The sequence below is a fragment of the Helicoverpa armigera genome, chromosome 27, assembly GCF_030705265.1.
Source record: "Helicoverpa armigera isolate CAAS_96S chromosome 27, ASM3070526v1, whole genome shotgun sequence".
Taxonomy (NCBI): domain Eukaryota; kingdom Metazoa; phylum Arthropoda; class Insecta; order Lepidoptera; family Noctuidae; genus Helicoverpa; species Helicoverpa armigera.
In genome coordinates this window covers 624,395-645,333 of record NC_087146.1, presented here as the reverse complement: position 1 = coordinate 645,333, position 20,939 = coordinate 624,395, and the positions used below count along the sequence as shown (strand labels likewise).

At 36.2% G+C, this 20,939-nt stretch overlaps 1 protein-coding gene and 1 long non-coding RNA gene across 2 annotated transcripts; one reads left to right on the top strand and one right to left on the bottom strand.

Annotated features, from left to right (window-relative positions):
* Positions 1–1,645: 1,645 nt before the first annotated feature.
* On the top strand, positions 1,646–6,465 carry LOC110376189 (testis-expressed protein 9). Its single transcript, XM_064042178.1, has 6 exons — positions 1,646–1,809; positions 2,473–2,839; positions 3,183–3,280; positions 4,693–4,833; positions 5,109–5,276; positions 6,247–6,465. Exons 1-6 carry the CDS (start codon positions 1,705–1,707, stop codon positions 6,457–6,459), a joined length of 1,092 nt encoding a protein of 363 aa, XP_063898248.1. The 5' UTR covers positions 1,646–1,704; the 3' UTR covers positions 6,460–6,465.
* A 1,744-nt stretch (positions 6,466–8,209) lies between these two features.
* Positions 8,210–19,547, bottom strand: LOC110376184 (uncharacterized). Its single transcript, XR_010277876.1, has 2 exons — positions 19,406–19,547; positions 8,210–8,384 (listed from the first exon to the last, which is right to left on the bottom strand). It is a non-coding gene; the product is annotated as an uncharacterized LOC110376184 (long non-coding RNA).
* Positions 19,548–20,939: the final 1,392 nt, after the last annotated feature.

Below are 20,939 nucleotides of genomic sequence, written 5' to 3'. Positions count from 1 at the left end.
GGACACTACTTACCATACTAAATCGTTTACTATTCTATTGAATATGTTAAATTCCTCATTAAAAAAACATGACCACAGTTTTATCATAGTAAAACCCCGTCAAAACGGTCAAAACAACAATGAATGACGTAATTTTACACGCATTGTTAATTAAACTACTCAATTAGCCTAATTTAACCTAATCTAATTTTATTGCACCAATTTTTGACCAGAACAAAGAAAAAAATCGAAAAAAAAGTATCGATATGTGAACATCGACTACTGCACTTCACTAACGGGACAGGCCGGACCCGAAACGACCTGAGACCCGTTTCAACTTGTTTAAAAAAAACATGGCCCTTACCATACGCTCACAAAGAAAACAGCTGATTTTTATTATTATTTTTCTTTAACAACTACTTAACAATACAATGTAAACTTAAATTGAAACATTACATTGCTTTCGTGAACTTATTTACGCAATATAGTACAACTTGAGTTAACACAGCCGATTTGAAAAACCACTTTTCACTACGTAAAAATTGTGTTATGCCAGCCACCATTATTGTACCGCGTTATACATGAAACTACATGTCAAATTAACTTTCTAAATCGCAGGATTACGATACCAGTGTACGGTACAGGAAAAAAGAAATACAGAAACATATGTTACGAGTATTTAAAATAGACTTACCTTGTATGGCCACAAACTATGTCGTTCAACCCCACTGGAAAACACCTGGGCTATAATATAACACTCCGGTGATCGTTTCTTTTTCTCTTAAAATACATTATTACACTGTTTAATCAATGTCCGGACGCGAAAACGCAGTCCAAATTGAGATTTTTTAATGCAAATTCGGCTGTCGCAAGAGCGAGCGTCTGAATTCCGCTCGCCACAATAGCACACTAAGATGCACAGAACATATATACCTAAGATGTCAGCTGGGTTTAGTGCGTTCTCATTGGTAAATCGATTGAAAATCTGTGTAGCACACTAGAATTTGTATCGCTGCCTCTTTCACTCATTCGCCTTCTCGCTCAGAAGCTAACGACCTTGATAAGATTTTACAGCTATCCAAGCGATATTTTTTGGAAAATTCTAGTCTAATATCCATTTTTTGGGCGTATCTTTCAGTGGGTCATGATTTTTAAACCTGAAATGGTCGGATTTTCTCAATCTCAATCATATGGGAAACAAAGCAATGTGTCAACAAGTATATGTATGTGTGTGTGCATGTAACAAAGAAAACGTATTGACAATACGAGGGGCCATCCTGATTGGCTGGCGCACAGCTGTTTTTGACACGAGGGATAGTTGTGTTAATTCTTACGCAACAACACTAGATGGCAGCATATTCTGATTAACACCAAACAATACAGCTTTTATAGAGTTTATTTATCATTTCGACAATTAATAACTCTTTTAATAAACTTCAATAACATATAAGGGTATCTTGTAACGTTGTAACTAAGCTATATTCAAATAAAAAGTATGAAACTTGAGCTCATTTTATGAAAGAGAGTACTTTGTTTGATCAAATGCAACACGTAACCATAGCAACCGAGTTTATTTGATGACATTATAACTCGACCAAATTCGAAAGGTGTTTTCGTCATTACAAAACACAATATATTGACGACTTCTTAAAATGCTATCAGTATTAAATGTTTGCTGTCATTATACAAAAACCTTATCGTTCAAGTTAAAAATAAAATAATAAAATGGATTCTATAGACTTGTTAGCTCGTGAGGATGAGTTCAAGAAACTTAACAAACAACTTGAGAAGAAAACAGAAAGTTTAATGAAAGAAATTGAAAATGCTATGGTAGGTTATATCCTGATGTCCTGATATATTTTTTTACTTGTTGATCTTGAGTTTTTAAAAGTCTTTTCATGATTTAGGGATAAACAGTAATCAGCTTAGTAACATTAGACAGTCTGTTATGGATAAAACTACTGCTTACCGAATAAGTTACAAACTTTTTCTGTTAGCATTATTATAAATAAATCTGGGTTTTAAATTATATTAGAACTGCTTGCCTAGCAACTCTTTAATCCCTAAAGATAGACTAAAGAAGCGACACTGAAATTGTCAACATTAGCTCTGCCATAAGACATCTTCTGCTGAACCTAAGCCTTCCCCATTGAGTTCCAAAAATACTAGTTTCAACTATTTTCTTTCTTGTATATCTATAAACAAGTTAATTTTATCTTTAGTTTGCTCCTTATTATGTAACATAATATTATATTCCCAATCAATCATTTATACTATTAATTTTAATATTTACTGGCATGCTGACTATTTTTCTTTTTTTTAATTAATATTCAATGTACTAAAATGACTCCTCTACAGATTTATTGTATGTCCTCATCATTAAATACATACATGAATTTGTTAGTTACAAATTGCATAAAGCATAGAGACTTTTAATTGTTTATAATCATATATCTATCAAAAAATTATAATCATTTCTTTTCTAAATTTCAGCAAAAACAAGATTTCTTCGCGGAATTCTCACCCAACCTAACATTATCACCGGTGCATACAATAAAAAAACATAGTTGTGAATCCCATAGGCCAAGACCAGTTTCACCTCCACCGCCCAAATCTATACTGAAGAAGAAAAAACTTTTTCAATCTCCCGCCTTAAACCAATTGAGCGGGAAACTTGAAAATGGAACGCAGAACTCTGACACCACAAACAATGAGGTTGAAGTAAAAAGTTTGAATGTATGTAACTGTTGTGCCAATGACAAGCAAAGAGGTAGTAGGGTTGGTGGGGACGAGGAGTTTTTATATGCATTTGTTTCGGTTAATGTTAAAGATAATGTGTTGCCGCAGTCTTTTTTGAAAGGTAATTTTTTCCTAGCTGTTAAACTCTGATTAAAATTTGCCTAAATGTTATTCTGATGTAAAAGTTAAGTACATTATATCTGCCACTTCTCATTATATTCTGCCCAGTATTACCTGCATCAAAGTATTCATACAAGTTCATCATGTGAATTTATTTGCCCACCTTCCCCAACTATGTTTTTATAGGCTCCCAGTGTATCAGTAGTAGCATCTGAGTACCAATTGTTAAAACAAAATAATATAATGTTAAACTAAATAGGTAATGCAGAAAAAATAAAAGAAAGACTAGTTTTGCAAAAAAAAAACGTAAAATATTTTAACTGTGTATTCCTAATTTTTTTCAGACAGACCTACAGTAGAAAATGTATGTAAGTTTTTATCGTCTAAGGTGAAATTGATGCAGGAACAAATTGATAGACTACAGGGAATGCTGGATAAAAGGGTATGTAATTATTCCTGTAGTCAGAATTTATTTAGTATGTTTTTGAAACAATGCACAGGTACTTTTATATAAATCAGCGCCATCTGTCGATGTAAATAGTAAAGTAGTGGTGTAACTTCTGGATTAGCTCCATTTGCACAGGTACTTTTATATAAATCAGCGCCATCTGTCGATGTAAATAGTAAAGTAGTGGTGTAACTTCTGGATTAGCTCCATTTGCACAGGTACTTTTATATAAATCAGCGCCATCTGTCGATGTAAATAGTAAAGTAGTGGTGTAACTTCTGGATTAGCTCCATTTGCACAGGTACTTTTATGTAAATCAGCGCCATCTGTCGATGTAAATAGTAAAGTAGTGGTGTAACTTCTGGATTAGCTCCATTTAAAGTTAAAAATATTGTATAGTAAGTTCAACTCAGTCGTGCGCGCGGCCTTATGTGTGGGTAACCCTTGTACATATTCAGTGACTTTGTGTGCGTGACAAGAGGTACAGTCGGGTACAATACAGTTATTTAGGGGTTATATACGGGTGTTTAAAGAAAAACAGTTATTACGTAATTTTATGTTTATTTATTTATAATGATTATGAATCGCTACTTGAAAAATCAAATGATGAATTTTCGGATTCGCTACTCTCCAAGGTGAAATTATAAATTCTGACTCCATGTCAATTATTCTTCTTTTTTCTTTTGTACATGTCGACAAGTAGGTATTACCCCACATCCCTTCATCAATTTGACTTAAACGTTCATTTATGAGTGTCATTACTTCCGTCTTATTTTGGTCGACATTATGCGAAGCAATAAAATTTTTTAAAATTCCCCACACATTTTGTTTACATTATTATACTAGATTATACCTCTTTTTACATTCTTAGTCCCCACTTTTATTTATTGTCCGCGTACCCCGAGCTAGAAAATATGTAAGGAGTATTTAATTCTTAGATACTGTAAATGTCAATTTGAAAAGACGTATGAGAAAATAATGAAAAACTATATTTAATAATAAAAAGCTTTGAATGTTGTTTCATTTTTTTTTACCTGACTCCTTAATAATTTCTCCGTGAATACCTAACTAGTATTTTCGTAAACGACTGTACCCATAACAAAAAGCGATAAGAACACGTCATGCTCGGACGACGTCACTGTCACACGAATGAAAGTTGTATATTTACAAGCCGACGCACACATAGGGCCGCGCGCAAATCTGAGTTGAACTATCTATACAATGTGTTTTGATATATGATTAACTCTTATTAACTAAAGTCCACCCAAACTTGTATTTTTTATTTTATTGTAAACCCTCTCTAAATTAGGGTTCATCAAGATAGGTACTAGGCTTTGCCTAGTTTACGGCTTATGATAATGTAATCTTTTGAACAGTAAATTATTCCTATCTTTTCTATATTTCAGGCGTCACAATGCGACGGCCACCTGCGACAGTTAGCCGAGCTAGAAGGAGAGCGAATGAGTCTGATGACCAAAACTAACAATATGAAAGCTATCACTGCTGATATGAAAGCCAAGAACATGCTGTTAGATGCTAAACTTAATGTAAATAAGGCATACCAGGATTTCTTTAGAAGCATTATCCCTACAAATATTATAAATGGGAAAGTAACTCTGTCTGTCTGTCTGTCTGTTACGCTTTCACGTCTAAACCACTGAACTGATTTTAACAAAATTTGGTACAGAGATAGAGTTGACCTTGAGAGAGAATATAGGATAGTTTTTATCCCGGACTTTTTAAGAATTCTCTTGGAAAAACCGAACTCTACGCGGACGAAGTCGCAGGCAAAAGCTAGTAATAATAATCCTTTTTTTCACAGGAAAAAGAGCGACAATACAAAGAACAGCGTAACGAGACAGACAGGCTATCGTGCGAGCTGAAGAGATGTCAGATAAAGTGCAACAGCGTGGAAGCGAAGAGCGCGGCCCAGCAGGAGACTATCGACAACCTGAGGCAGCAGATTGATATACTTAAACGATCTGAAAAGGTACATAAATCTAATCATCATCATCCTCCTGGGGCCCGATTCTCCTAATTTTACTTAAGCGACCTTCGATTGACGTTCGACTCGATTCGACTGAGATCCAATCCCGACTCGATTACGATTGAAGCGTATGTGGCATTCCGCTATGTTTTCTTTGAAATAAACGTTTTTATCCTTTTCTGTCATTCAATAATGAATCATTTTGTCTGCAAATGATTTACGATTGCAAAATGATTGTACAGCAAACTACCGTATAGACCAAAATCATCAAAATAGCAGACCAATCGCACACCAATCAAATGTCAATCGAATACGATTGGTCTTTTATTAGTAGCAGAATGCCCGATATGGTTAAAACTGCTATTACGATCATATTGCGATTCGATTTCTATTCGATTTTGACATTATTAACTTAGGAGAATCGGGGCCCTGCCCTTATCCCAATTTTATTTGTAGTCGGCGCAGCATGTTTTCTCCTTCCATACTCTCCTATCTGCCGTCATCTCACAAGTAACATTCTTTCTAAAATCATCCCCATCGCTGCCAAATACCATCAAGTAGCCACCAAAATAGAGTAGCCACGTAGGTAGCTAGAGTAGCCACATAATTGGTTACCGTCAGGCCATGAGGAGGTTCTCATACTCTCTCTTGTATGTATGTCTGTGCGCGATTATCTCAGGTTTTTCATCATCCTCCGAGCCTTTTTCCCAACCATGTTGGGGTCGGGTACCAGTGTAACCGGACTTAGCTGAGTACCAGTGTTTTACAAGAAGCGACTGCCTATCTGACCTCAACCCAGCTACCCGTGCAACCCAATAGATACCCCCTGGCTCACGCCCTTGGGCCCTTGGGATTATCTCACGTTTTTCTGAACCGATTTTGATGTGGTTTTTATCATAGTATTTGTCATTCTTAGTTCTCCTAAGGTTCTTCGTTTTTTTACCTTTTTTACAACATACAAACTTTCTTCCAGGATTTCCGCGAATCCTCCCGCAGTCTGTCAGCGTCCCACCAGGGCGCCATCTCTCGGCTGGAGGCGCACATCAAGCAGCTGAACACGCGCAGCGACCGACAGATGGCGCTGATCGACAACTTGAGGAGACAACACGTTCTGCTCACCACTGAGGCCGCGCTGAAGAGCTTGGAGAAGGACTACTGTCATTATTTGAATCAGGAGTTTGAATAAATGTTTTTGAAAATAATATTTTTGTGTATTATTCATATTAAGAGCTCTGTCTCATTAAGATGCCATGGCGATGTCACCGACTACGTTTCCAAGCAGTTAATATTGAAATGTATGGAACCTAACTCACTTGGCGACCTTTTGGTGACGCGACGTCGCCATATTGGAAGCGGGCCACGAGCTACAGTTCTAAAGACTGGCTTTAAATTGTGGCGTTGCTTGCATTAGGAGGGGCTTTTACCCAGCAGGTACAATTATCCCATTCATGGCGATTTACAAGAGAATTCGTCACTGATTGTTTTCAATACTTATCTTTACCTACTAATTTTAATGAAAAAAGCTACTTTATCATTTTTTGGGCAATACAAACTTAATTATCATTAGCAGTCTCTCGGCGTCCCACCAGGGCGCCATCTCTCGGCTAGAGGCGCACATCAAGCAGCTGAACACGCGCAGCGACCGACAGATGGCGCTGATCGACAACTTGAGGAGACAACACGTTCTGCTCACCACTGAGGCCGCTCTCAAGTGCTTGGAGAAGGACTACTGTGATTATTTGAATCAGGAGGATTGATTAAATGTTTTAAAAACCGGCCAAGTGCGAGTCGGACTCGTGCACGAAGGGTTCCGTAAATTACAGTTAAATCAACCTATCTCAAAAACTATAAGAGATACTTTGATCAAACCAAAAATCGTTGAAAGAGTTAATTAGCATGCATCACCTCTATTTTTTTTAGAATTTTATACCCCGTAGTTATAAAAATAGAGGGGGGGGGGCATACTTTTTACGACTTTGAGAGCTGATATCTCAAAAACCGTTCACTTTAAGAAAAATGTTTTTTAGAAAACTTTATATCATTTTAAAAGACCTTTCCATTGATACCCCACACGGGTATGTACATCGAAAAAAAAAATTTCATCCCTCAGTTACATGTATGGGGGGCCCCACCCCCAATTCTTTTTTTTACTATTTAGTGTCATATTTTTGTAGCGGTTCATACAACACATATTCCCATCAAATTTCATCACTGTAGTACTTATAGTTTCCGAGTAAATCGGCTGTGACAGACGGACAGACGGACAGACGGACATGACGAAACTATAAGGGTTCCGTTTTTGCCATTTTGGCTACGGAACCCTAATAAAAAGTGATATTTTTGGTAATTTATTTGAAAATTAGCTCTAACTGGCAAAACACAACAAAACTTGCTACTGTTATGTAGATTAAGTAAATTAAAAGGGACTTTTTGACCAGTTCTAGTTGCAAGGCGGTTACATTATGCTAATTTAGATAAGAGTTAATCACTGATTGTTTTCAATACTTAAGTAGGTACTTAACATCACTAAGAGAAAGTAACTGTATCTATGATGCGCAACGGCTGACCCGACTGTAATGATGAAAATTTACCACAGAGACAGGTAGAAGAGAGACTAATTTTGTATCCAATTGTTCCCCCATTAAAAACTGGTAAAACCGCTTGACGGAACTTTACTCCTTCAAGAGTAGGCACTTATAAACAATCTTGAAAAGACTTTTTATGTAACTGCAAAATATTATTTTATTTACATTGATTTTTAGATGTATTTTATGGCTAATCTGAGCTTTTATATATGTATTCAATATATAATAGTTACAACTTTACAAGTGAAGCTAATACAAGCGTGTTAAAAAGTCATCAAGGTTGCATATCCTTAATTAGTTAAAAGCAAATGCAACAGCTCCTTAAATAAAGTTACAAAATAAAACGCCAACTACCCTCTAAAACAATTTAATGATAGAAATAATCCTGCACATATATGCCTATATCGTAGCTCAATCCTCTGCCCCTCTCACTCTTCAGCCGAAGGTTCACGTAGGAGTAGCCCACTCCACCAGCCGTGATGTTGATAGACGCCTTACTGTGGAGAGTGTCCAGAGCTTGGATGCCCTGGAAGATGAGAAAATATAGTATATTAGTAATGGCGCCAAAGATATTGCAGGCCACGGCAGCTATTCTCATATAACGAGGTTAGCTAACTGCGCAGGGCCCCGATTCTCCTAAGTTAATAATGTCAAAATCGAATAGAAATCGAATCGCAATATGATCGTAATAGCAGTTTTAACCATATCGGGCATTCTGCTACTAATAAAAGACCAATAGTATTCGATTGACATTCGATTGGTGTGCGATTGGTCTGCTATTTTGATGATTTTGGTCTATACGGTAGTTTGCTGTACAATCATTTTGCAATCGTAAATCATTTGCAGACAAAATGATTCATTATTTAATGACAGAAAAGGATAAAAACGTTTGAAAAAATAGCGGAATGCCACATACGCTTCAATCGTAATCGAGTCGGGATCGGATCTCAGTCGAATCGAGTCGAACGTGAATCGTATGTTGCTTAAGTAAAATTAGGAGAATCGGGCCCCTGTTCTCATGTAAGGAGATCAGCCAACTGCGCAAGACATATTATGCATTACCAAGCATTTGCGCAGACACAGGTGCACTCAATATTCTTTTACTCTCATAGCGCGATGAGACGGCAATCCGACACCACCGGAGAGAGATCAGGCGCAGAACCGACATTTACGTGCTCTCCGATGCACGGATGGATGAGTCATTAACCTCCAGGCTCTGCTCTTCCAGCTGCTTTTTTTAAAGATTCTTAAGCCCACAAAGCTATTTTGAGCCGACCCGGGAATCGAACCCGAGACCTCGTGCGCTGATGTGCCGACCGGCTTGCGACAGCTAGACGAACGAGGCAGTTATAATAATTAACCGTCAAATCCGTAGCGGACCCCAATCGGGGTCTGAACATCAATGTCACCGTAAGCTCGGTTTAGACCCCAATTGGGGTCTGCGAATCAGTCATACACTTTCCTAATTATTTACGCTCATATTTATTTTCTTTCCAATCAAACCACATTTGTGAGTACTAAATAAAATAACTAAATAAATTTAAATTATTTTTACGCATTCAAACCTTTCATATTTAGCATCCCGTTAGAAATATACCTTTTTAAAATCCAATCGTAATTACCGGGAATTCTGATCAAACTCGCCATGTTGGTTTACATTAGTTGTTTTTTTAAATTTGAAGACGCATAGACAAGATGGCGACGGTGATAGAAGTTTTGCATCGAATGATCCGATTCGTTAAAATAAAGAATCGATTTAATAATTTTATATTATTTGATATTATAATATTACTAAATTGCACTTTTGTATACGGTACCATAATCTGAAAATAAATTGGGAAAAGTAAAATGACTTAATTTATTTTGAAAAAAAATGCTAGAAAATCAGTGGTAGAAAATACGTTGTAGCCGGAATAAAAAAAATCTTCGGTTTTTAGGGTTTCCGAAGACGGCAAATGAAGACTTATTTATTTCTTCGGGTGTTTTATGTGCAGGATTCCTGTAGACCTGCCAAACTTAATGGCGATTCGTTACTTCCAACTTTTTAACTGTGCCGCAAAGCTATTTGACGAGAGCCGTAGTTAGGTGTAGTTATCGCAAAATTTTATGACGAGTTTATTGTTTGAAAGGGCAAATAGTTCGCTGTTCATCGAAAGCTGGTCCAAGATGGAAAGATGGCCGCCGCCGACTTATTTTTAACCTACTTCCCAAAAAGCGGAGGTTCTCAATTCGACCGTTTTTTTTGTATGTTTGTTACGCGATTACTCAGCCATTTATTTATCGATTTTGATGATTATTTTTTTGTTTGATAGCGTATACTTCCGAGGTGGTCTCATTATCATCAGGTCAGGATCTGATGATGGAACCTTGAGAAATCCAGGGCGACTTTCGAAAGTTGCAGAAATACATAGGTTGAAATCTTATCACTCAGGTGTTTGCCTGGTAGCACTATTCAACAGTGAAGGCTTTGAGCTGACCTGATGATGGAGAGCAGTGAAGGTCGAGGGAACTCGACAACTGAATATTTAAACTTTCTCGTGTTTGTGCTTATATTATTCGTATTTACGAGGCCTCTGCAACAGTGAAGGAGATGGAGACGAGAGAAGTTCGGTTGTCGAGTTCCCTCGACCTTCTCTGGTCTCCATCATCAGGTCAGCTCCAAACCTTTACTTTTTCATAGTGTTATCAGACATAAATCTGAGTGTCAAGTTATAACCTTATCTATGCTTACAATTTTTGAGAGTTGCCCTCGATTTCTCAAGGTTTCCATCATCAGATCCTGGACCTAATAACAAATATGGGGAATATAGCCCTTCGACCAAAAACAAACATCCAAATTGAGAACCACCTCCTTTTTAGGATTCGGTTAAAAATATTTGGTGACTTTAAAATCAATCAATTATTATTATTGTTTCTCATCATCAAATAAGTACATTACTTTGGTAGTTACAAATTGCATTATATTTCAGAACACCAGGCTTACCCTCCGCCGAAACAAAAATCTTAGAATTGTTGAGAAATAATATAAGAATAAATTAACATTCTGTAATAGGTAATAAAAATTCAATTAAAGTTAAAATTATTACGAATGACGCAACACCAAAATAAATAATACATATAAAAATTTAATACTAAAATCTTTCATAAAACTTTCTTTTTTCTTAACAACAAAAACAAATTGAACCTATAATTTCAAATTAATAAATAAAATTGAAACAAGTTGCTATTAAAAAATAGGTATATATAAAATTGGTATTCGATTATTTATAATAAATATCCGATTTAGGTATCGAATGCACACCGCTGATTGAAAAAAAAAAATACTCCATTCCAAACTCTACTTACTTCTTGTCTGTGACTTTGATCTTGTAAATTGTTCATTTTTATTGTGTATTTTATGTGCTGATTTTTTAGTTATTGAACATAAATAAGTGCACGAAATGTATTGCAACGGATTGAAAATGTTATAAATATGACGTTTGTGTTGTGTTTGAGAAAGTGATGTGATTATTTATTGGTAAGTTTTCACCAAATTTGAAATGCCTAACTTTTCGATAGACTTAAAAACACCGTAATTATTATCTTTTTCTGAATTAACTGACCCCATTTAGCCTTTGCACGTTGTTGTCAAATAAGTGAGCTCTAAAGTTATACTTAAAATACTTCTGATCAGGCATTACGGACTTAGAATTCATGTGTTGAAAGTTAGTACAAATTTTTGACTTCCATGTCGCGATTCAAAATATCCCGCCGAATCAACGGTAAAGTCATATGTCAAAATCTTGTCGAGCAGAGGGGTTAACTTACACAAAACTTGCTCCTCTTATGTATATTTGATTTATTTTGGCCAGTTTATTTAGGGCCCCTAATTATACCAATTTAGAAAATATGTAATTAATAATGTTTTCAGTACTTACCTACTAATCCTTAGGTACTACTAATTGAAAATGGGAATGAAACTGTGTCTATGCGCAATGGCTGAACCAACTGTAATGAAATTTGCCACATAGATAGGTAGGAAAGAGACTAATTTTTATGGATCCAAGGATGGATGTGGATTCAAGAATTCCCTCATGAAAAGCGGGTCAAACCACCTAACAGAACTTTACAAGAGTAAGCACCTGATAAACTTTAACTTTAAGGTAGAATTCCGTGGATAGCGGCTACGACAGCCGCGCGCGGCTTACGACAGTCGTCGGCCGCGCGCGACAATAGTCAACCTATGAAAATGTATGGCACCGCTGCCGAGGCTCGCGACAGTCGCGCGCGGCCGACGAATTTCGTAAGCCGCGCGCGGCCGTATGCATCTCAACATGGTCTAGCGCTTAGTAACATCTATATAATTTTAGTAAAACCAGAATTTAATTGTTTTTTATTTAGTCGGCAAAACTTCCTTTTGTTTTCATTACAATACAAATGCTTTTGAATCAGTATTGGGTAGTATCCTTCATCATTTCTACTTTTTAAAAATAGGGTCGATTCGTAATCTATTTTCATAATACAGCCACAGCAATACGTCATCCTCTTCTTCTTCAAGGATATCAATTAGCACTTCGACTATAGGGAACGGACGAACAAAATCTACTAATTTCAACACAATGCCGCGCGCGGCCGACGAATTTCGTAAGCCGCGCGCGACTGTCGCGAGCCTCGGCAGCGGCGCCATACATTTTCATAGGCTGACTATTGTCGCGCGCGGCCGACGATTGTCGTAAGCCGCGCGCGGCTGCGTAAGCCGCGACCCACGGAATTCTACCTTTATAGACTTTCTATGTACATACGTAAAGGGTATGATTTAAGCTGTCGCCAATTTAATTCATTTTGTGTTTCTTAAATAATAGGCTTTGCCCTCAAAATAGTAGATTTGTCACCAAAATGTATCACCAAACAATATAAAATCAATTCCACAATAAATTACCGAAAATCATGGAGATATGGGGTCAAGTACCAAATAAATGGTTTTGTATTGTATTATAATAGGTTTGTCCTAATAGTATTTAAGCAAACTAATTTAAAGAGATCACCAATAAATCATATATTATTTCACTAGAAAATTTCATGAAGGTCTAAAAATGTAGGGTAGTCGTCATCATCCTTTGAACCAAAAGAGTCTAGGGTAAAGGCGGGATAGATGCCGCAGTGGGATAGATGCCCCATTTTTAAAAAACCTTACTTCCCATGCTCGCGATTAAGAAACAATCGTTTAACTTGAAGCCACAAGCACCCCGCACTTAAATTAGCCACGCGCCATCGAGGGGTGTGGTCGCGTTTCGCTCGTGTGTGAATTCATCTCCGCGGCGAACTTACAGCGAGCGTAAAATTTTTAAAGGTGAGTATTTGCTGTTGTATAACTTTATAAGTAGATATTAATTCCATCAATTTTTTTATTACGTATGTATATTGTTTCATGGAGTATACATTTTGATGTAAATAGTTGCTCTATTGTATTTATTTATTTAAAAAAATACTAGGGCATCTAACCCTGTCAAAAAGGATAGTTGCCCTGATTTTTTACGGTATAGGTGCCCCTAGGGGCATCTATCCCTCCATACACCACGTGTACCCTGAATGTATTATAAGTGCTATGAATATATATTTTTTATATTTTTCACGTGTTTATGTATAGGTATTTACACTTTTATTGATTACGAATGATTTACAGTTCAAACAGTGAAGATGAAGACAATTCACCTAAGAACAAAGTTAAGGAATAGAATACTAAGGGTTTGTCGGTGAAGAAGACAAAAAGAGATTAAGAGAGAAAGAGAGACAGGATGAGCCTAAAGATACAAATAAAAATAACTGCATAGAATGCTTCGAAAACTATGAACAAACAAAGTCTAAATCCGACTGGATTCAATGTGTAATGTGTACACTGTACACTTTCAGAAATTTTTGCTCGAGATGTAGAAAACTTAAAGCACTGTCCGGTTAAATATTATGATGCTAAGTATATTGTGTTATTTTAGTTTTTAAGAAAGAATGATTTTTATGATTTTGCATGTTGAAACTAAATAATTAATATTTTATAATAAGGGTTTAAAATATAAAATACATTATTTTTGTTGAACAAATACTTTTAGAAATTTTATTGTGTTAATTTTAATTAATCTAATATATAATGAATATAAAAAGATTTTAAAAACTGCAAAATACTTTTCATTTCAAATAAATTAAAGTCGAAAAATATATAAATATTATTAATATAATATACTTAAACAGTATGAAGGGCATCTATCCCGCACCGTAGGCATCTATCCTCGCTAGTATTTTCAAGGTGGGGCATCTATCCATAGGGGTAGGCATCTATCCCCAAAAATTGAGGTCTACAAAAATCTAAAATCTGCAAAACGTGTAGTATATAGGTCCAAAAAGACAAATCACAAATAAACATAAAGGATTAAACTAGTTACATTCATAGGTGTTATTAATGTAGAACCAATATTTATTAAATTATAAGCATATTTCAAAAAGTGGGGCATCTATCCCGCCTTTACCCTACTACTTAACTGGCCATGTGCCTCCCCCAAGGGTCTTAATTTCCACAGGTAGTATAAATATATTTAAATTAAATTTCTAGCTGAATAGTAAATAAAACACTTAATTAAAGTCAAAATAATCAATATTTTATTGTTAAAAATAACAATCACTGAATAATCAGCGCTGGTTTGGATTTTGAAGGGCGCCCCCTTTTTCTTTTCTGGCCAATAAGTACATTTTTTGCTTCCGGTGGGGGGCTAATAAAATGCACCCACAACAATGAACGTAATCTTGCATCTCGCTGCCCGCGCCGTGCATCGTACAACCAACCTACAACCCATTCTTTGAGGCCCGAAACGCGCCAATTTGTCTCCCTTCCCTTGCTCTTCCCTTTGAACATGTTTTCATTAAAATTATAAACTGATGTATTAAATTGGTAACGAATAGGTACATGATTTTAATAACTGAACGAAATAAAATGTAACTACTGTATTGGTGACAAAATAACAAATAAAAAGGAGTCGCAGTCAGGGATCGATTAATCGATTTATTTGGTGACAGATCTACCATTCTGAGCACCAAGCTATTATTTAAGTAACAAAACTATTATTATAAGAACGAAGTTTATATGCATGTAATGCACTTCAATTTTATTGGTAATCCATCTCATATTTTACACATTATATTTACAATAATTTGGTAATTCATACCTGGGAACACTCTTTGTTTATCTGAGAACGAAAATATTTCGTGGCGATAGATCTATTTATTAGGTGATACAACTTGATGACAAATATAAATTTTGGTGACAAAAAATATAGTTCCCATACATAAAGTACCTACTGCCAAATATTATTTTATTTACATTAATTTTAAATGCATTTTATTTTCAAACTGAGCTTTTATGTAAAAAATCATATCATAGATTGCATATCTTTAATTAGTTGCATGCAAATGCAATAGGTACCTTTTATTGTAAATAAATAAACTGTAAAGGTACCTAAGTAAACTTATAAATAATTAAATAAAACGCCAACAACCCTCTTTCAACACTTTAATGATAGAAATAATCCTGCACATATATGCCTATATCGTAGCTCAGTCCTCTGCCCCTCTCACTCTTCAGCCGAAGGTTCACGTAGGAGTAGCCCACTCCACCAGCCGTGATGTTGATAGACGCCTTACTGTGAAGAGTGTCCAGAGCTTGGATACCCTGGAAGATGAGAAAATATAGTATATTAGTAATGGCGCCAAAGATATTGCAGGCCACGGCAGCTATTCTCATATAACGAGGTTAGCTAACTGCGCAGGACGTATTGCAGTGCACAAGCATTTGCGCAGACACAGGTGCACTCCCTATTCCTTCACTCTCATAGCCCGAGGCTGGAGAGATCTGGGGCCCGATTCTCCTAATTTTACTTAAGCAACATACGATTCACATTCGACTGCGATCCAATCACGACTCGATTACGATTGAAGCGTATGTGGCATTCCGCTATTTTTTCTTTGAAATAAACGTTTTTATCCTTTTCTGTCATTCAATAATGAATCATTTTGTCTACAAATGATATACGATTGCAATAATATATGATTGTAGAGCAAACTACCGTATAGACCAAAATAGCAGACCAATCGCAAACCAATCGAATGTCGTTGGAATACGATTGGTCTTATATTAGTAGCAGAATGCCCGATATGGTTAAAACTGGGGCCCGATTCTCCTAAGTTAATAATGTCAAAATCGAATAGAAATTAAATCGCAATATGATCGCAATAGCAGTTTTACACACAACAAACACACGTTTTGTTAGCCCCATGGTAAGTTATTATTTGTGTTATGGGAATTAACACAACTCATAAACTTCATTTATTATGGCTACATGTATACATATTCATAAATACATAACACCCATTCACAGCTAACAAGCATACTCATCACACAAATGTTGTCTGTACCCGGAATCAAGCCCGGGACTTCAGGTTCACCAGTCCGGTATGCTGACCATTGCGCCAACGGGGTTAGCAATCTCATGTCAAAGTCAAAATACTATCACTAGTAAGAAAATTAACATCATGGTTAAAGTTGGAGATGGCTGAAGCGTACCACCTGCTTGGAACCCCATCATAGAATCTATTAAATCAAAATCCAAGCCAAACACTGCTAGACCTAAGGATACAGTGAGCTCGTTCTGAATCAATAATCAACAAGATGTAGGGTAGCTGTTTGTAACTAAAATATCAAGTCGACCAACACCTTAGGCCGGCAGCACACATCCGGTTTCCGGATACGGATTCCTGATCAGGAATTCCTATTCGGGATTCCGTGACACTAGCGCACACATTCGGTTTTTTTCATTCTGAATTTACATGGCCAGTACGTATAGAGCCACTTAAGTGAAAACACGCATCATGGAGGATGACGAGTTAATTGCGATTGCACTCTTACTTTCGTTAAAAAAGAAAAAAATTAAACGGCGTTACTGGGAACACCCGTTAAATACACGAAGATTGGCCGAAAGTCAATTCTACATTAAAAGAGCCATGTTACGGGCGTACCCCGAAGAATTTTTTAAATACTATCGGATGTCCATCAAATCATTTGATGAACTCCATCAAGCCATTCGAGATAAAATAATAAAGAACAATTTTTAAAGCACTTTTTCGTATGAAGGTGTAAAAAATTAAGTTAGAGAGTACATAATATAAGTACCATATTGTTTTTAAAATTTTTATCTTTTTTCTGAGATACGTCACTTTGTTATAGGACATGGGGCAATTTTGTATGGATTGTGATCCGCCTTCTTTAAACTATTTATCTTTTATGTATGCAAATATGTATATACTAGCTTCTGCCAGCGGTTTCACCCGCATCCCGTGGGAACTACTTCCCGTACTGGGATAAAAAGCCGATAAGTAGCCTATAGCCTTCCTCGATAAATGGGCTATCTAACACTGAAAGAAATTTTCAAATCGGACCAGTAGTACCTGAGATTGGCGCGTTCAAACAAACAAACAAACTCTTCAGCTTTATAATATTAGTATAGATTTGCTAATTGTTTAATAAACTGGATTTCATCTCTCAAAAAAATATATATATACAAAAATAAAAACAAATATAAAAAAGCAAGTGACAAGCGGGCTCTGATACACGTCCATTCGGAACAGGGCTACCTTGATTCAGAATGAAAATTTCCGTATGTGTGCGGCGGTCCAACCAAATTGTTCGCGAGCGCTGCGTTCGGAATGACGTCATCAGGTTTTATTCCGTTCTGAGTACCAGAACGCACGGAGAAAATTTTAAACCGGATGTCAGGTTTTTTTCCGTCCGGAAAAAGTAAGAACGTGTGCGCTCTTGTGAACATTTTGTATGAAAAAAGAGCATTCCGGTTTCCGGATCAGGATTCCTGATCAGGAAACCGGATCAGGAAACCGGATGTGTGCTGCCGGCCTTAGTCTGGCCGTGACCATGGATGCTGTAAAGGATCCGAAACGTCGGGATTAAATAATATTAATACAACCGCGAGAAAATCCGTTGAAAATAGTTTTACATTATTATTTTTAAATTCGCGTAAGTGTTAAAAAGATGTTTTTTTTTCATGGTTATTTACATGGATATTTACAACACAACAACGTACATAAGTGTCATAAATCAACATATCTTATAGCCTTCTTCGAACAATTAGAAATATTTTTTTAAGTTATAGAGAGACTAGCTTTTGCCCGCAACTTCGTTCGCGTGGAATAGTGACTACCAGCAGATTTTTGATTTGACCAATAGATGGCGCTATATGACCGGAATAATTTTATTTTTATTTTTTTGTAATATTAGTTTGGATTAGCGCGTTAAACGAAATAAATTCTTTTTCATCCCACCATCTCGGAAAGAGTAGTTTTACCCTTTGATATCTGAGCGCAAAAGCCGTTTTTATCCTCTAGAGCGGCAAAGTGATTTGAATTAAGAACATCGTGTGTAATACTCCATTTGTGACAATCTTGATAAGATTTTTCAAACAAATACATATTAAACAAATAAAATACTGCTTAAATTAATTATTCAATTAATTAAGTAATTATTATTTTTGTTTTTGCATAGATTTTTGACCTCGTTTCATTTTTAAACTGAGTTTTCAATTAAATGAACTTTAATAGGAACTTCTTTAAAATTTGATACTCGTATGTGCGCGCCATTTTGTTTTTTTGCATTTAGTAATTTCCTCGATGAGGTGGGATGAAAAGTTACGTGTTGCACTCGAGTGCAAAGATTTTTCACCTTGAGCTCTTTTGATTCCCTCGCTATCGCTCAGGATTCTAATTATTGAAACACTCGCTACGCTCGTGTTTCAATTTTAGAATCCTTCGCTTGCTCGGTCATCAAAATTGAGCTCGCGGTTAAAAAGCAACTTTGCACTCTTGTATAACAAATAACTATTTCAAGTTATAGAGAGATTAGGGCATTCAACCAAACAAAATCTTCAACTTTACGATGTGAGAATAGAATAACTTAATTTTGTCTACAAAATTGTTACAATTCATTCAAGTTTATCGCTTTTCAAGTACAAAGCAAGTTTATCATAGTGGTGACAAAGATTGTGGGGGTCACGGGCACAGTTTTGTGAAGTAAGTCAGTGTGTTCTAATAATTGGGCCATTTTTACTGGAACTAACGTTTATATCAAAAGTAATTAGACTTTTACGAAAAGACAGCTGAATTGATTAATGTGAATCCTGGTGAAGTATTAACTTATTTGGACATGGAAAATAATCCTGAAATGGTTGGATAGATTTTCACATTTCACATCACTTAGGTGCTTTGCACATAGAGAGATAATAAATACAATCCATATGATATCCATAGAAACCTTTCAAAAAGATAATAGTTTTTTCAACTAAAGTAGCTCCTTGTGCAAAGCGAGTCCTTTTTATCCGGGTGCGAAAAGAACTTCCTTTTGTAGGTGTGTGAAACAGCTAGTCTAGGTCGGTACCTACATAATAAACACGTTAAATAACTACACATCACACAAATATAGACACACACACATTAGTAGAGTTATAAACAGAACTGACTCACCTGTATCAACCGATTATCCGTCTGCGAATAGAAGAAATATTTCACCCTCTTCATAAACGGAATAGCATTATATTCTACCTTAGTCTGGTTAGCCAAAACAACTCTATTAGACACATTCCCTACGATCAAATGATCCGCGTAAACGGCCACGAAAAGACACACTGTTAGGATGATTAAATACCTCATTCTGTTTAAAGTTGTTTGTACTTATAAGACGACTGTAGTCGGTCAGCGTGAGAGTGATTATGACGGTAAGATCATATGAGTTATCTGTGTTATTGTTGAACTGATTGGGTGCTGCAGTTATAGTGCGGTTTCGGATGTTAAACATAATGCCTAATTACTGATATCTTTTGACGAAACGAATTTAACCGTCAAATCCGTAGCGGACCCCAATCGGGGTCTGAACATCAATGTCACCGTAAGCTCGGTTTAGACCCCAATTGGGGTCTGCGAATCAGTCATATGCTTTCCTAATTATTTACGCTCAAATTTATTTTCTTTCCAATCAAACCACATTTGTGAGTACTAAATAAAATAACTAAATAAATTTAAATTATTTTTACGCATTCAAACCTTTCATATTTAGCATCCCGTTAGAAATATACCTTTTTAAAATCCAATCGTAATTACCGGGAATTCTGATCGAACTCGCCATGTTTGTTTACATTAGTTGTTTTTTTAAATTTGAAGACGCATAGACAAGATGGCGACGGTGATAGAAGTTTTGCATCGAATGATCCGATTCGTTAAAATAAAGAATCGATTTAATAATTTTATATTATTTGATATTATAATATTACTAAATTGCACTTTTGTATACTTACCTAATCTGAAAATAAATTAGGAAAAGTAAATTTATTTTGAAAAAAATGCTAGAAAATCAGTGGTAAAGGTATATTTCTTCGGGTGTTTTATGTGCAGGATTCCTGTAGACCTGCCAAACTTAATGGCGATTCGTTACTTCCAACTTTTTAACTGAGCGGCAAAGCAATTTGACGAGAGCCGTAGTTAGGTGTAGTTATCGCAAAATTTTATGACGATTTTATTGTTTGAAAGGGCAAATAGTTCGCTGTTCATCGAAAGCTGGTCCAAGAAGGAAAGATGGCCGCCGCCGACTTATTTTTAACCGACTTCCCAAAAAGCGGAGGTTCTCAATTCGACCATTTTTTCGTATGTTTGTTACGCGATTACTCAGCCATTTATTTATCGATTTTGATGATTCTTTTTTTGTTTGATAGCGTATACTTCCGAGGTGGTCCCATTATCATCAGGTCAGGATCTGATGATGGAACCTTGAGAAATCGAGGGCGACTTTCGAAAGTTGCAGAAATACATAGGTTGAAATCTTATCACTCAGGTGTTTGCCTGGTAGCACTATTCAACAGTGAAGGCTTTGAGCTGACCTGATGATGGAGACCAGTGAAGGTCGAGGGAACTCGACAACTGAATATTTAAACTTTCTCGTGTTTGTGCTTATATTATTCGTATTTACGAGGCCTCTGCAACAGTGAAGGAGATGTAGACGAGAGAA